This window comes from Rhinolophus hipposideros (assembly GCF_964194185.1).
Source record: "Rhinolophus hipposideros genome assembly, chromosome: 4".
NCBI lineage: Eukaryota > Metazoa > Chordata > Mammalia > Chiroptera > Rhinolophidae > Rhinolophus > Rhinolophus hipposideros.
The window spans coordinates 6,390,588-6,408,629 of NC_138050.1; the positions used below are offsets into that span (position 1 = coordinate 6,390,588).

Sequence of the window (18,042 nt, forward strand, 5' to 3'; positions counted from 1 at the left end):
GGATTGCAGGAACTAGCTTTTTTTTCCTTTTGATTTGTTTTTTTTCCACGTAGTTCAAGGAAGGGTGCAAAAGACAATCAAATTCAATTTCCTTATTGGCGAGTTTTGGCCTAGATTTGTGAAAAGTGAGTCATCAATGGAGTAGTTAATAGCAAACGTGGAGTTTTCATATTGTTTAAATGGGACGGCCAGACTATTGGGTCTGTCGATATGGAATAGGAAGTAGAAGGAGCCTTGTGTTAGGAAAAACACACAGGAAATACGTCTTACAGCATTAAGGCTGGAGGAAGGCTGGAAAACCGTGACCACTTTAGTAACATTTCCACTGAAATCGTCTGGAGGTTACACTGGGAAAAGTGCTTACTGTATGAGACAAACCCATGACAAATTTTCTTCTTTAATTGTAACTTTTTCATTCTTAACTACAGAATGACAGCCTGTGTTTCATTCACCTCCCACACCCCAATTTTTTCTAAATCTCACATTCTATGTTCCCATCACTTGGCTCAAATGTGTCACCCTAGGTTAATTGTAGATATTTACATGACATTTACATATCTACTTTTATTTCTTCCTGAGATACTTAAAAATAACCTATATTAAAAACATGCTGAGATTAAAATCACTGTTCCATATATAGATTTAAAAAAAAAAAAAACTAATGCTGGAAATTAGGCTGAATTACACATCATCCCATCCATTCTATTCTGTGAGGTTCAAACCACATTGTAGTGGGGAATTACTAATACTTAGTGAAAGGGAAGGAAGGAAGGAATATGAATAACTTCCAAACTTACAGAACCTGACGACAGTTTTCATCAGTGTTCCTGAGTCATACACATAAACCAGAGAGTGGACTTTCAGGGTCTATTTCTAATACCTAAATCCTTGAGGTCCTGGCAGGGCAAGCGGAGGCACCCCCAAAGTGTGGGTTCAGAGCTCAAAAAGAACTGTGGCAAATGAAAACTAATTATAGAAATAATACAAACATACAGCTTTGAGAATTACTTTCAGTGTACCTTATAAAATAAAATGATTGCAATTCAAACACATGTCACAATTCAAATTCTTGGCACTCTTTTAAAGTATTGAGTTGATAGTTGGTGTTCCAACTGTTATGCTATTTTCATTTTCTCTCCCTTGAAACAGTAGTATTTCATTACGAGCACCAAGGAATAGGTTTGTCCCTTTCACTCAGAAGACCCCTGTAAGGAGACTTACTGTCCTATGAGAAGGTGGCTGCTGTCCAGACAAACTATACTCACCTCCAACTCCCACTTGAGCTCTTTTTCCTGCCCCTATAAAGTTTATACTTCAATTGTCAAGGAGATTTTATCCTTTATGAAAATATGTTTTATAATTTTAAAATATTCTCTAGAAAAAAGAAGTACTCTAGCAATCAGATAGTTTTTAATATAGTTGATCATAGGATATGTTTCATCTCATTTTTAAATTTTCTTCTTTAATTGTAACTTTTTCATTCATCAATCATATTTTCAAACCACATAACACCATATCCACTGAAAAATAGCTTGCAGCTTATGTAAAACATTAAGAAAGAAACTAGTATTTCTGTACATAGTAGCACTTAACTTATGTGACCCATCTCTGCTGACTAAAGGGCTTTCTTGAGGAAAAAACCCAATTCAAGAGTAGACAGAACTCTACCAATAGATCTGTGCTATTAAATTTAAAGGGTTTTAGGGCAAGAAGCAGTTTTGTAACCAGATTAAGAGCAAAGGTAGTGGGGTCAGACAAACCTGTGCATAGGTTCTGCCCAGGTACATTGTGCTATGGAGTACCTTTAAGTGAGTCACTTAACCTCTATAACCTCAGTGTCTCTCCTGTAGAATGGGGTAATATACCTACCTCATAAGGTTAGAGGGCGGACTGAATGAGATAATGCCTCACACACTATCTGGCGCACAGCCACGGGCCACATAAAGGTGCCCAGAACCAAAGAAATAATGTCAACTCCCATCAATGTCATTATCTAGTCCAATTTTAATAGGAACTTTGGAGAGGTGAGTTCTGGGGCAGGCCTGACGATGAGTAAGGAGTCTGTTTGGGAAAGAGTCTTTCAGGCAAAGTAAGAGACTCAAATGCATACCTAGCTCCACGGTCCATCATGAGACCTGGATTCATTTCACTTCTAGGTGCCTCAATTTCATTCTAAGTATACAAAATTTCTGAGCTCTCTGACCGTGTTGGAGTCTTGTCAAATGGCTACAGCCATTCCCAGATTGCCCGCACAGATCTTATTAATAAATATTGCAAATGTGTACATCTGATGACTTTCCCTCGCTAGGAAACTGGGTTTTGTTCTCAGTTTGGAGTTCAGTGAAATCAAAATAATTTTAATAGAAGGCCAAACACAACTTTCAGAGTAAGGGTACTGCTGTCCATAATTTCAGACTGCTGTCCCTTGCATCTGAACCTGTTGCACGCTGCTTCGAAGAGCCTGAGCCCAGGTTTCCTGAGACAAAATAAAGGAGTCAGAGTCTTACTTTGTCCTTCCAGCTGCCACCAACTGCCACATCCTTTCACATTTCCACCGACAAGCTTTTTTTTTTAACTTTCATTTTCTCCCCTTACTCTAAAGTGACGGGTGCAATAATTCAAAGGAAACGGCTATCCAGATTTTTAAAAATGTATCACCTCTTATAAAGATTAATAATCAAAATAGAGAAAGAGACACATGAGTTCTCCTCCATACTCTTCACTGCTTATTTACCTTCGTGTGAGTGTCCCTCTGCAAAAGAGTAATATACACTTCATCTTCAAGTAGGGACATTCTTCCCTATCACCTTGAAAGTAGTCCTTCATGGTTAAGAACAGGGATTGTGTCATATTCATCTCTGTCCCTTAACATGTCTGGGCAATGCCCTGATAAATACTCGGTAAATGTTTGCTAAAGGAATGAAAAATGCCACATTGCAGATACTTTTCATTTTCAATAATTTCAACAATACACAGAAGGTACATGAGTAGGTATAATTAAACAGATCCAACACACAGAAGAGGAAGCGTCTTGTAATGTTCACTGTATCGTAGTGAAAATCACAGAGAGCTTGGAGCAGTGAACTTGCTGACTAAAATAACTAGGAATAGATTTTGAGTCTTCCTGATCTGTAGAATAAAGACAGATATACCTTAACTTATTGAAAGGCATAGGAGCACAGAAGAGCCTAGCATATATCTTAGCAACTCAGGAAAATGTTAAGAGCCTTTGTAAAAGTTGTGGTCACTATTTCAGTAAGTCTGGGGCCCCACCTCAGCCTGTGGGTCACCCAATCATCACACGTCCTCCAGGACGCCCCATGAGTTGGAAGCATCAGCACAGCTTCTACCATTTCAAACCCTGTGACCAGTTATTAGTGTCCCAGGGGATGGGCTGCAACAATTAAAAAATAAGTAACTGAATCAACACTTTCTTTTGTAAGTTTCAATATGAAAAACAAACTTTCTCATTTTTTTCATATATAGTAAACGTGTTATTTTTTTGTGAGCTTGGGCTGAATTGCAGAACTCTACAAGTTTCCATTTTATAACAATAATTTTTGTCTTTAAAAGAAGACAGCAATGCAAGTCTTTAAGCTGTATAAATTTGTGTTTCATTACTTTTTGAGACATCACAGTTTATATAAAGTGCTTTCAAGTTCACACAAATTTAACTTCTAATGTTTCTTTAGGGGCTAACTTGTCAAACAGCAGCACGAAAATCTAGTGAAACGATATCGTATTAATTCATAACTTACATCTTCGCTTTCTAGATTAGGAATGGACAGACTGAAAAATAAAGTAATGTGCAAACACACGATGGTCTCTGATCTTTCCCGCCTGCCCCTCACCCTCGGGGCTACAAAGCCACATTTTTGAGCACATACAAGAAATAGTTCAGCTAACCTTTCTCTTGTGTCCTTGCTCACTTAACCCAAAAAGCAAGGGCTCCTGGTCTCAGACTGCCTCCACGATCTCAGGTCATCCAGACAAAAGACGGCCTCAGCCTCACCTGTTCCTCCCATTGATGTGGAAATGACCACCTCATAGGGTAGGACGTGCAGTCCCGCATCTCAGCTTCAGGTCTGTAATTGTTAGGGCAGCAGCAAGAGATAAATAAGCCCGAAAACCTCATACGAGTCGGATGTCATAGGCCCCGGTCTCCTGAGGACCTGCTTTCCTGTTATTTTTCCATTCTTGCTGGGGCCCGGCAAGGGGAGAGTCTTCTGGTAACCAGCACCCGTGCAATACTACCCTCACTGAATGAATGGAATAGCTGAATCATTTCAACCCTCAGAAGTATCTGAGGGATGTACAAATGGCTTTGTCCTATCACTAGCTAACATTTCCCTTTCTTTTGCAGACGGCTAGCACCTTGGTTGTGGCGGATGCTAGAATTTCTGGAATCTACAGTTGCATGGCTTCCAATAAAGTAGGGACTGTGAAAAGAAACATACGCTTTTATATCACAGGTAAGCCACACATCCTATACTCACAGACAGTCTCTTTAAATCTTGTTTGCTTTTAGTACACTTATAGATTGGGTGATTTTTGTTTAAAAAAAAAGAAAGAAAAACCAACATTCCATAGAATTGTTAAACTTTGAGTACCTTCATCCTTTGCTCTCAGGAATAGTATTCTACACCACTGAATGTCCTAAAGAGTGATTTCCCTGAATTCTCTTTGAGAGCTATTTGTGTATGTTTCGTTCCGCAGCTGGATTGTGAATTTGGGATCTGGTCGTGTTCATTTTTTAACTCCCTTTAGTAACTAGCACAGGGACACATCGGGGTTGTTCATTAATAATCAAGGAAACCAATTAAAAGACATGTGATGACTTTTTTTAAACCAAGAAGCTAATTATTTCACTTCATTTCAACTTTTTGGAAAATGAGGCTCTCCTATAGAAATCTGAAACTGAGCTTTGTCGACAATAATTAATGTTTTCTAGTAGCATTTAAGAATTTTTCACCTCAAATATGACCGTCTCTGCAAGTCTTAAAACTTCCAAGGAACACAAATGCACTCCCTGTGTCCCTCCATGGGTACAGGAAGGAAGTAAGTAGCTCAAAGTATAAAACAATTGCCTGGCTCCGCACTCCCCCAATTTTCTGAGGAAACTTGGGCAGTTTGCCAGCTCTCTGGAAACTTCACACTGCATGGGGCAGGCTGCAGTGTTGCCTAGAGTTCTCTAGAAAGAAATAGGTAGGTCTAATGTCATGAGACGTATGGGCTGTCAGATCACAGGGAGCCTTCTGGCAAGTAAGCTAACCCTCTCAGACGCTGTGCCCTGGGAGGCGTCCTGAGTAGATTTCCGGTGTGAGAGCCGGAAGAGACATTAGAGGCATCACGGCCCCGCATTCTCCAGATGATGCAGTGAGGTCTGGAGAGGTGAAGAGGCACCAGCAGAGCCGCTCCAGACCAGATCAGACCTTGTCCTCTCATGCCCAAGAAGAGAAAGGGCCATCGGCTCTGCATTCATTCCAAGGAAGCAAAGCCCTCGATTTAGAGAAGGCTTCAGAGAGCAATTTCACATAGACTGGTTCTCAGAGGATTTGGACTAGGGACAAAGGTTTGTACCATCCAAATCCATAGAATCACTCTATGTATGAACTGGAGTACAGAAGACCGAGCAATTCCTATATTGCTCTGAATGGTCAACAAGCCTGTACAGGCTCAATGAATACCAGCTGTTGACAGTACAGCTCAGCCTCACCCTGAGCACGTGAAGACATACCGGTGACGCTTCTAGGAAGCTTCTAGGAAGACGGTTTCAACACCACGCAAAGAAAGAAGCAATGTTAAAATATATAGATTCTAGTATCAAAAGCTATGTGCGGAATTAATGTGACAGATGAATTTCCCAATAATAAGCCCATGCTTTCCAACAAAAACATAAACCACACATGTAATTTAAAATTTTCTAGTACCCAGATTTTTAAAAAGTAAAAAGAAAAAAGGGACATTAATTTTATTTAACCCAGTATACCCAAAATATTATCATTTCAACATGTCATCGGTATTTTTCAAATATTAGAATGCTTCACTTTTTAAATTAATTGAAATGAGAAAACTGAATAAAATTCCGTTCTTCAGTCCCCCAGCCACATTTCGCATGCTCAGTCGCCACATGTGGCTGATGGGTGTACATTGTACAGTGTGCCTCTAAGCCTCTGAGAAGGAAGCAGGACTTGAGGTGGTCCTGAGGGAGTCAGAACTTGAATAGGTAGAAAGAAAAGGACAGTCTTGCTCTGGCATTTTCAAAGCCAAGGCCAGAGTATCAATGGAGTATCAATGGAGGCCCACAAACTATATAGATAACTACAAACTCTAAATCAGGAGAGCCAGCTGTTACACGTGTTTCCGCCTCTACAGACATACACCTTCATGGTGCCCTGAACAGTCAGGTCCAGATTTAGAATTTGGGACTACTCAGAGCTCCACAGCAGCATGTGGCAGTGCCTGGAGCTGACCCTGGTTACCCACCCATGTGTACACATCCAAACTCCATCCACACCCTCACGAACCGTCTTCCCTGAACCTAGAAATGACAAGAGCTCAGACCTCAGGAGGACAGACCTAGCCAAGAGGAAAGAGACCTGAGACTGGAAAGAGACTTGGGACCATCTTTACAGGGAATTCTGGGATCCCAGGAATCCTCAGGAAAGATCCTGAAGTGGGGGCAGCACAGGCTCTGGGTGGGCATGCCCGCTTGGCCCCATAGACTCTGTACATTGTGGGGAAGGGTACGGCTGGCATGCCATCTACAGCCCCAGGACAGAGAGCCCCCTCTTGCCTGTGTCTGAAGGCAGTGCTGGAAGAGGATACAGAGCGGAGGGAAATGGCATGTTCATTTCCTTACTGTTCAGAGTCCCCAGGAAAGGGTAGCAGATGCCCTCCATTAACCGCAGCACCAACAGCCAGCCTATCCGCCCCCGAGTCATACGTGCATGGGTACATGCATGGCATTGTTGCTGAAAGGGCCCTGCTTGGTAAAGCTGATCATCTGCTGAATTCAGACAGAAATGCCCTCCCCCCGCCCACCACTTCATACAACTAATAATCATGGAGTGCCTGAAACCTTTTCTAGATCCCGAGGCTTGTCCACAGACAAAGGAGCTGTGAGACTTCCATTCAAGCATACCTTCTTGAAGCTCACACCATTGTTCCTCTAGAAACGCAAGAGCTTTCATCCTAATACTGAGCACAAATTCAGCCAGTCGAGCCCCCATTGCCTGGAACATAACCTCTGAATTCCTTCTTACCAGTCCTGAAAAGCTCTAGTTTTGATTCGTGATAATAAATTCATTTGCTTACATGATTTTTAAACGAATTATTATCTTTTTCGTACTCAAATCCTTGTCACGATACTCTCACTAGAGATGAGACTATATACTCTTAGAAATATTATACCTACGTGTCTATTTTCTGAAAACTGAGTGTACCATTTATACTTGACCTCGCATAGGTCCTGCTTTAAAAGATCTGTCTAAAACTTAACTGCTTTAAATCTGGATCTAGATTTGGATCTTTATTGATCCTCATTTCAGTCATGTTGCCCCTTCTTTGACACAATAATAACTGGAAGAGGATACAGAGTTGCCTTCCAAACTGATGAACACTGACTAGCTGTGGCCATTAGGACCCTCACCACTTCCGCTCTGAACTTAGCCATTACATGGACGTAGGATCTACTTGAAAAGAGCAAAGCTTTCTAGGAACCACTCACTTCCTTGTTAGAGAACATTCCTTCTATTCTTCAGTAGAACAGAAGTCTTCTTTATTTCCACCTGACAAATGAGAGACCTTTTATCCTTTTAATTTCCGTGCTTGTCTCTTTCATGAACTCAATTCACATTTGACCAATCAAGTCAAAGTGTCTGCCCCTTTGTAAAGGCAGGACTCCTTCACCTAACCCTAGGCTGACTGTCCCCCCTGAACAAGGGGTGCGGCTTCCCCATGACACCCCCAAGCTGCCGTGGGCGTGAGACACATGTTAGGTGCATGAGTGCTCATTGGTGCTGTGGAAGCTTGTGCTAAATCTGAAAGATACTGAAGTGTGGGAAGATTTCTTGTTTTCACTTTGAGAGTTAGAAGGCAATTCTTTCTTGGGTCTGTTTTTGTACTCAGGCTAAAAAAAAGATCAACATGAATTAAGGGGGGAAATCCCTCTGGATTCATTAACCAGTTTGGGACATTTTATTTATCATGTTCCATGGATCAAAAGAGAATACCAAGGAGGTGATGCTGAGAAAGAAAGAATCATTTCTAAGAGGCTATCTGATAAGATACACCGAATTCGCTTCAGCAACAGTGTCCCCTGTATGAGAAACAGACCTCACAACCTATTTGGTTCTTTTCCTATGTGTGTGTTTTTGCTGTTTTGCTGGCACTCAGCATGGCTGTGGGTGTGTTAGCAATTACTGAGGGTGAAACAGGAACAGCACTGCCTTATCTCCCTAGTTTCCCAATGTCACTAAATGCATTTTATTTTGAGATTCCTGGTGGTGCTTGGCAAAGATAAACAAAATCTTCCATCAGGAAACCTGTGAGCTATTTCCACAGGAAGTTTCAAATCACTAAAGTAAATAGAAACTCTCTACATGATCTCCATGGTGTTACTGGGGCTCCCTTGGGCTCTAATACCAGGATGAGACTTCATAAATGGAGTCTGTGGTCTTTCAAGAAATGATTTGATTGCAACCCGTACACAATACTTCTGTTCCAGTATCTGTGTAAAAGTTGATGGCTGGTGTTTTAATCCTCACACTTGGAAAATGTCCCAAATATAAAAAGGTGCTGAATTAGAGGGGCTATTTCTGACACCTTATTGTTATGTTAAAAATGACTGTCAGCTTTCTGCATCTTCTGGCACATTCTGAGGTTTTCATTTTAAAAGCAGGAAAACCTCCACGGGTCTCCTCTCTCTCTCTCCAACCACTACAGTCTCCTAAGCCACCGTTACCCCCGCTCCCAGGTTTCAAATGAATTCTTTGGCATTTCTTCAGACGTGACACTTTAGAATAAAGCCAAAGCCCAGAAAAATCAGAAAAACAAGCAAAGTGAGATTTAGGAAAGAGTTGATATGATATCTAATTTTGGACTATTGTCCCCTTAAGGTTTAAAGGTTTCTTTATAGCTTTGTGCGCAAAGGATAATAATAATAATAGCATAACATAGCGCTTTTCATCTTCAAAGTACTTTGTAAAATGTTGGCCCAAATGCTTTGCTCAAATACTGATACGCCACTAGTAACAAGCAATGCAAGGGTTTTGAGAGCAGGTCAGTTCAGGGCCAGTATCCAGTGGTTTTTACAAATCCTCTGGTGAAATGGTCCAAAATGAGACTAGGGAACTTTGTGCAGAAGCTGGAAGGTGGTGCAGAGCACGAAAGCCAAGGAGGAGCGCTCAGAGGTGCTGCCAGAGGCGCTTAGGAGATGGAGCTGGTGGTTAGCTAGGAAAGGACACTGGAGAAATGGCTTTCAATCACACAGTCACTTTCAGAAAGTGTTCAATAAGCTTTTTGATTTTAAACGTCTTCTCCCCGCTATTACCCTTATGTTGGAATCTGGCAATTCTTCTCGATTAGTTGTCTGCATTTGCAGAAAAAATCTTTGTTCTTTTATGTCTGAGTGGAACCACCACCATAAAAGGGGACCTGAGCAAGTAAGCTGGCTCTTCTCTGCCCGCTGTACCCACTGCCCGCTCTGCCCGCTGTGTTCACTGTCTGCTGTGCCCTCTGCCCTTTCTGCCCCCTGTGCCTGCTCTGCCCACTCTGCCTGCTGTGCCCACTGCCCACTGTGCTCACTCTTTCCGCTGTGCCCTCTCTGCCCGCTGTGCCCTCTGCCCACTGCCCATTGTGCCCACTCTGCCCATTCTGCCTGTTCTGCCCACCCTGTCCATTCTGCCTGCTCTGCCTGCTATACCCACCCTGCCCGCTGTGCCCACTCTGCCTGCTGTGCCCACAGAGAGCAGGGGAAGTAGTGGGACAGCAGGAGGAGGAGGAGGAGATCAACCTAATTGTAGGAAATCTGGGAAATGGGTTGTTTTTTCCTGGAGAAGTTTAGGATTAAAGTGGTGTTGACTGGCATGGCCCAAGTCCCCTAACATGGACCTGGGACTTCTAGCTCACCTTGGTTTTTAATACAAATTGCTCTTATTATTTTACTATTTTGCCCATTTACCAGTAACAGTTCTGTACATGATAAAGAAATGGGAAATGTGGTTATCATCCCAAGTTTAAAAAAAAAATCCACTTTAAAGAACAATTTGGGACAAGTAAGGAAAATGTGCCATCGAACTACCTGCCCTGTTTGACATTTCCTGCTTCTGATGGAATGGACTTGGTTGGTTTCTACCTGCTATGTTTGATCAGTTTCCCTAAAATAAAAAGATAAATAGTCATCCTTTTAATGCTGCTTCTGAGAGAATTTGCATAGGAACACTTCTTCACATCTCTGAATATCTCGTGATGAGATATCGCTTGTTTGTATGACACATTGGTTTTTCTATGAACCGAAGTTCTTTATTCTTATTTTATAGATGTACCAAATGGATTTCATATTAACTTGGAAAAAATGCCTACGGAAGGAGAGGACCTGAAACTGTCTTGCACAGTCAACAAGTTCTTATACAGAGACATTGCTTGGCTTCTGCTGCGGACGGTCAATAACCGAACCATGCGCCACAGTACTAGGAAGCAAAACATGGCCGTCACCAGAGAGAACTCCATCACTCTGGACCTTGTCATCAAGAATGTTTCCCTGGAGGCTTCAGGCACCTACGCCTGCAGAGCCAGGAACATATACACAGGGGAAGAAATCCTTCAGAAGAAAGAAGTTACAATCAGAGGTGAGCACTGCAACAAAAAGGCTGTTTTCTCTCGGATCTCCAAATTTAAAGGCACACGGAGTGATTGTACCACACAAAGTAATGTAAAACATTAAAGGACTCATTCAAAAGTAACAGTTGTCTCATATCATCTTGATTTATTGTCACTGTTGCTAACTTTCCGGCTCAGAGGAGATGCTCCTCCCAAAACTGAGTTTGGACATGATAGGAGTAATAAGGAGCCCAGGCCCGCGCTGGGCGCCCATCAGGCTGAGGGTCTCCCTGGGGCCCCCGGTGACCTGGTGCGCGTTTGGATTTGGAGGATCCCTGCAGGACACTCTGTGCTTTCGCTCTTTGCTGTCTTCTGCCTGATAAACAACAGCTGGGAACTCATCCCTTCCTTCCACTTTGATGCCAACCTCTTTTTATGTTTAAGTTTCGAAGCTGCACAAACTGAATAATTTAAACAGATGCTGGTTTCTGCCAAAGATGGACATGAATAAGTTAATTTTCCAGCTCAGAATGAGTACAGTTGAATCTGAGACTCTTGTCGGACCTCTGCCTGGTTTTGTTTTGTATTATTTCATCTGCTCTTGATTTGTAAATAGCACCTGGATAGCAAGTTATAATGCTTATTTATTTGAAAATGCTTTTTTTTTTTTTTAATATTAAGCACATTAATCTTAAGCTGGAGCTTCTAAAATGGGCCCCAGGAGTGCAAGATGGTGTAATTTAGAGGTATTAAAGGTGTATCACATTATGAGTCATGAAAATCCACCCAAATCAAGCCCACTTTCCTCCTCTCATGCAATTCCTGTAGTTGGTAAACTGGTCCAGTGGGCAGTCCCTCCTCCCTGCTGCTGAGTGGACTAAACGGTGATTGACAGCACCTGAAAGAAAGTGGATCACACCTTCATTTCAAATATTTCGGTCCTCTACTTATTCTTTTAGAGAACTTTATCCTGTTTAATTGACGGTGTTCAAAGGTGTATCACAATCAATTATCAAGGAAATGAAGGCTATTATGACCAGACATTTAATGCATTCTTCTAAATGTAAATCTAAAATTTGTCCACTAAAAAAAAGTCCACTTTCCCCATATGCTTATGTTAATAGGATTTTTTAATGGCGATTAAGAAATGGCAAAATTACAAAAACAGAATTCCGACTCATTGAAAAGTACACACTGTTTTTAAATCAAGAGAGATTATAATCTCTTGTTTTAAGCTTGCATTTGAGGGGAAAGTGACTTTTTCACCAATTTAAGATGCACTATTCTGTGGTTTTCATTTATGATTGATCATTATATGCGACTTACGTGAACTATTGGGAAACAAACTATGATGACCAAAATAGCCATGGCTGAGAACAAAGTGGCTGGGCAGTTCAACAGGAGGTGACAATATGACAACTCTTCAGGCTTGGGAACTCTCTTAGACTGTTTCCTACTTTAGGTAACAGACTCTGTCCCACGCTAAACTTGTCTTTCACGTGGGAATTGCTTTTGTCAAGTGTGAAAGAGTAAACAATACCATTTCCCCAGAATGCCACTTTTATGGAGCCCCGAATGCTCTGAAAACAATTAGTAACCTGGAAGTTGTCAGCCCAAAGGAAAGAATAATCAATTGTATCTTGAAATTTTACCTATGGCTCTTGTGCCTGGCGTCTTTGTTCGTTATAAGTCAGTGTGTTCCTTCAGGAAACAATGCCTTCGGACCACAGAACTTAAGAGCCTCAAGTTTTACGAAAGCTGAAAAAGCAAATGGAATGGCTTGGGAAGTGCTTTTGAAAACATGGTGAATTGGACATGCAGAATCTATCACTTCCTTCCCCTTAAAATTGCAATTTTCATGGGGGAAGGGAAGGGTGTTCATAGTTACAGGAGATGACTTTAAGTACTTCCCAGAGATGATTTTAAGAATTCTGTAGAGTAATTAATTTTTCACTGTGTAATTAATCCTTCCAGAGAATTTCAAAAAGAAAATTTTTTTTTTATTTTGCTAGTTACTCTTTTGTGTATGGAGTAAGGGGAGGATAATGGGAAAAGAGAAAGAAAGGAGAGCCGAGTGTGGACAAGAAGTGAGATGGAGTAGAGGGCGTGAGGCTGGTTCCTCAAACCCCATTCCAAGTGGAGAATGGAAACTGTATTTATGTATGGGATGTGGCAGATCCCTGGGGCCTAACACTGAAATGTCAAAAAACCTGGTAGGAGCTATCTTTGGCCATCGATAACTAGCAGAAATATTCAGTTATTTCTGATTTTCTCAGTTTGAAGGGATCAGCTCCACTTTTAGAAAGTAGCTATCTATTGCCATCAATTAACTCAGGTTTAAAAATATGAGTTCAATGTACCTCTCGTATTTAAAACGTCAAAATAGATTACTAGAAAGTGGCAATTGATAAAATGATTCCTTGGTTGATTGGTCATTTAGAAACTAGCCAAAAATGAGACTTTTCTCATAGAACATTTTTTTCAGAAATGGGTACAAAGAAAAAAATCAGAATACCATGTATTTCAGACATGTTTATATGACCTTTGTATTTAATTGAGAGTCCTATGTTTATTCTGCAGCCTTTCTGCTGCTTCTCTTGTCTGAAATTTGTGAAGGGCAGATAGGGCCTTTGGGAGTTCTTCATGACATTCATGTTCAAATAAAATGTTCTCATTTATATAAGCATTGCTTTCCAATACACCTGCCAGGAAAGTCAAATCCTGCCTGTGTTGATGATGTCACAGCTTGTAGCTAAGCAAGCAATTTGGGTGTTGTAAGCCCTGTATTCAGACTTCCTTCTTATACTAAGGCCTGTGGGCAGTGATGGACTCGTTTGTCACTTTTACTGATGGGAAATAGCAAATGTGCTCTGAGAAGCTATTAAAAATGTAACTCAGTGTACTGGGTCCAAGTTTTAAATGAGATGTGTCCAAGTTGGCTTGCCACTGTAAGAGTTATCAAAATTGAAGGATTTGACAGACGGCTGCATTTTCAGTTAGGAAAAACTATTTGGCAGGTTGTACAGAATATAAACACAAATATTAAAATGGTTCTGCCTGGGGGCAAGGCAGACCAGGAAAGACACTGAAACAGGCAAAAGGATCTTTGCTATCATTCATTCCACACAATGTTTGAAGTTTCTAAATCAGAGCACTTCCTCCAGCATTCTTTTTTGCCTTCAGATTTCATTTTGCACGAAATGAGAAAAGACTAACGATAAGCTATGGAAATCAAAACTGAATGAGAAATCCGTTTCTTCCAACAAATAGTAACCCTGCCATGTTACACTATCCCAACATGTTATGTTACATGATAATCATTTCTTAACCCGAGGCTTCTAAACTGCTTCAATGAATGCTAATCCTGAAAGTTTTCCTGCAGGAATAAAAAGAGAAAGGTTTGGGGACCCGGCGGAATTCTGCAGGGACATGGAAGGACAGCCATGCCCGTGTGTCATCTCTTATAGCACTGTAATCCCTCCTAAGCTGCTTTCACAGTTTTAGTACAATAAGATGAGGAAATCAGAAATGTTCAGAGAAAGCTCATACTGTGTAACTGAAACCAGTGACGCAGAATGTGTAAGTTATGCCAAAACTCTTGATTTCTGTTCCAGGATTTGCTCCAAGGGGGGGAAACGGATGATTTTGGAGGGTGGGAAAGACGTCAGGAGCTGTCTTTATTCTTTTCCCTCGGCAGCTGGAGCTACGCATCCAGCGTCCGCCTACCTAGAATGTATGCACATCAGCAGGACTGACTGTCTTGGTTACCTAGACACTGTACTCTCTGGGGCTTTGGGGGTACTGCTGTTCCTACGTGGGATTTAATGTTGTAATGTATTGCATCCTAATGTATTAAGTTCATTTTGTTGTACTATATTGGTTGGCATTTTATTAAAGTAAATTGTATTGTATCATATTTGTATGTTTTAAGAGAAAATAATATAAAATACAATATTTGTACTATTATATAGTGCAAAAACCACAAATCTGTGCCTCTGCCTCTTGAATTCATCCTTTGGTGGCTTGCATTTGGGAAAGGAATGGAGGAAGGAGAAAAAAATCAATAAAGCTTTCAAAGTTCAAGAACTTCTCCTGTTTGGTCTGCTGCCTTGCAATTTAGGTTACTGACAGCTGAGTAACACACATGCCCTCGCAAACACATTAATACAAACACATACGAAATTATATTAGTTCATCGCTACTATGCTATATATTTATGTAAAAAGTCATTACAAACCTATATCCAGAATTACGTTTTTCCTTTCCGGTTCCTAAACTATGCAAAATCCTTAGGTTTTAGAAAAGCTCTCAAAAAAAGAAAGAAAACTAGTTGGCCAGGTAAAAACCTTGATATTGAAATCTAAAAATATAGAATTCAGTTCTTGATTTTACTCTGTGTTCAAATGAATTTCAGTTTATTATACCAACTTAATAAAGAGGAAGCAGTAAGGTAACCAAAGAAGAGAAATTTAGGGAAACTATGCATGGAATCGTACCGTTGAGTTTTGCTGTTTCTCTATATACTTCGAATGTTGATATGTGTATACAATAACAGAATAAGACGGGTGAGTAATACCAATTTTCTTTCTTTCCCCACTAGACCAGGAAGCGCCACACCTCCTGCAAAACCTCAGCGACCACACAGTGGCTGTCAGCAGCTCCACGACGCTCGCCTGTCGTGCCGACGGGGTCCCCGAGCCTCAGATAACCTGGTTCAAAAACAACCACAAAATCCAACAAGAACCCGGTAAGAGATGTTTTCCTGGTGTTTACTCCGCCTCCTCCTCCCCTTGTTCCCTTCCCATTCCTACCCCTCCATCCAGTACGCCCAGAACACCTGCTGCCAGGGTGGCAAAGACCTGGGCTCTGATTCACATTTATGTCAACTTCAAATATCTGAGCCAGGTCTTAAGGAGATAATATTCCCAACTCTAAAAAGATCCGTGTGGAATCTGCTTTAAATGTGGCTTCACAAAGAAATGGCAGGAGCCACTGAGGACAGGTTTCAGTTCAGCGCGACAACAGGGCAAGTGAGGAGCACTCAGCACAGACGAAGTTCGGAGATTTATAATCTCAATTTACCTACACTGATTTGAATGATTTGGTAAAAAGAATATTTCAAATGATATAATACTGCTTTACAAAAATCTAAACTACTGGTCCTGTGTTCATTTTCCTTCCACAAAAAATATTTTTAAAAACAACCAGACTTAAATCAGTAAGTATAAACACTGTCTATTGTCTGCCTCAAAATGCTGTGGTTAAATAAGTTTAAAATGACCTTATTTATGATTTTGATTAATAATTCCATTTATGTTAAAAAATAAAATGGAATGGCCCTTTACTTCCAACACCCTAAATCAAATCACTGGCAGTATGAAGTGGTCCTTAAGTGTGAATCCTCTGCTCAAAACTAATTCTCCGTTTGCATGTGATGCCCAGAAAGGGGTGTGGTATAACATCTTCCATTTTAAGATACCTCCAAGTATCTCTGAAAGGCCTTACGCTAAGCAGATCGCATCCCGTCATTTTTCTCCACAAAGCAGCAGCTCCTGTACTCAAGTCGTGTGTGTCACCACCCAAACTGGAAGGGGGTGACCTCCCCTTCGCCTTCTCCTCTCACCCGTCACCCAGCAGAGCAGGTTCTACCTCCTCAATCCTAAACGTCCCTCAAATCCATCCTTTCCTCTGCTGTCCTCCCGTCACTCTCTTGGTTCAGCTGCCCACTGCCGACCCCGTAAGATCCGCAGTGGAGTCCTCACTAGTCTCCCTAGCCCTCTATTCTCTCCTTGTGTCTATTTTCCACACAGCTGTGTAAAAGGCAGCTGGGAACGTGTCAGTTCCCTAGTTCAAGTGTTCCATGGGCTCTTCATCACAGGACTAAGGTCAAGAGTCTGACAGAGAAAGCCCTCAACAACTGGCCCTGCCCATGCCTACAACTCTATGCTCGCCCTCCCCTGCCTTAAACTCTGCATTGTAGCAATTGTCAAACCCTGGGAGATCACTGCACGCTGCACACACGCTATGCTGCTTCAACCCCTATGCTTTTCCTGTGGCCTCTCTGCCTGGAGTACCTGCCCTTCACCTCATGCCTACCCATCCCCCTTGAGACCCAGATGGGGTGTTCACCTTCCAGAAAGTCTAACTCGTCTCCTGCAAGGAGGAGGGAGGTCCTCCATGAGTCTTTACTTTTTATGAATGTTTCTATTCTATCTTAGTAAGTTTTAGAATCATAACTTCCCATGTGTCTGTATTATCTCTGCATATTTCTGCTCTTCTCTTACTACACTGTATCACCATTCATGTGTAAGCTCTCTTACTACATATGTGTACCATATCATGCCCTCACCCTCTTTGTCTTATTTGCTTATTATTTGTCTTTTTATTCTCAGAAACTGGCATAGTGTATGGCAATCAATAAATGTTTCATGAATGAATGAATGAATGAATGAATGGTTTTCAGAAAATCTTATTCTATCCTTAGCAACTGCACTTGGTAGCAAAAATGGCTACACTTGGTGGGGAGAGGGGAGCTGTATCGTAGAAATTTAAAAGCTAAAGGGACTTTTGGAATATCTTTAGTCTCATCTGTAAAATAGAAAATTTAGGTCCAAAGAGGTAAAGTGATTTGTCCAAGAAGACACACTATTAAGATGGGTAGTTTCATAGAAAACAAATACTTTGAGGTACTCTACCAATATAAGAGAATGAATAAATACACAAATAAATAAATAGCTTGTGAAGCCATACCTGTAATGTCCTCCCCTTAGAGATTCAGAGTTCACACCAGTGTACTGAACTCTCAAAGCAGTCCTGTACGAAAGAAATCGGGTCAACTATGGTTTCAAGTTCTGTATTTCCCCAACTTTCTTGGTCACAAAATACTTTTTATGAAATGTTAATGTAAGATGTTGGGTGGTTTTTTGAAAACAGTACATTTGAGAAGTTCAGTTTTCATAATTTGGAAATTATGCATGGAATAATTTGGATGTAAGTTAAAGAATTAATGTTGAACCCATTTTGAAAGCTCATGACCATTCTGGGACTAGAGGATAAACAAGGCAAGAGACTGGCCTATGACCATCCCTGCCAACAAGGGGAATGAGGTGTCAGGGAGGGTTTGAGTCCAAGCATCGTCCTCATGGCTCAGGGGATTTGGACAACACACTCATCCTTACTCTCTGAGCCTTTATTTCCTTATTTATAAAATTGGGAAAATAC

General features: G+C 41.2%; 1 protein-coding gene across 1 annotated transcript in view; it reads left to right on the top strand.

Annotated features, from left to right (window-relative positions):
- FLT1 (fms related receptor tyrosine kinase 1) overlaps positions 1-18,042 on the top strand; it is a 160,624-nt gene that overhangs the window by 80,356 nt on the left and 62,226 nt on the right. The window contains exons 13-15 of the mRNA XM_081046004.1: positions 4,364-4,472; positions 10,542-10,850; positions 15,422-15,568. Of these exons, the coding sequence (XP_080902130.1) occupies positions 4,364-4,472; positions 10,542-10,850; positions 15,422-15,568 (565 nt within the window). The remainder of the gene's footprint in view (positions 1-4,363; positions 4,473-10,541; positions 10,851-15,421; positions 15,569-18,042) is intronic.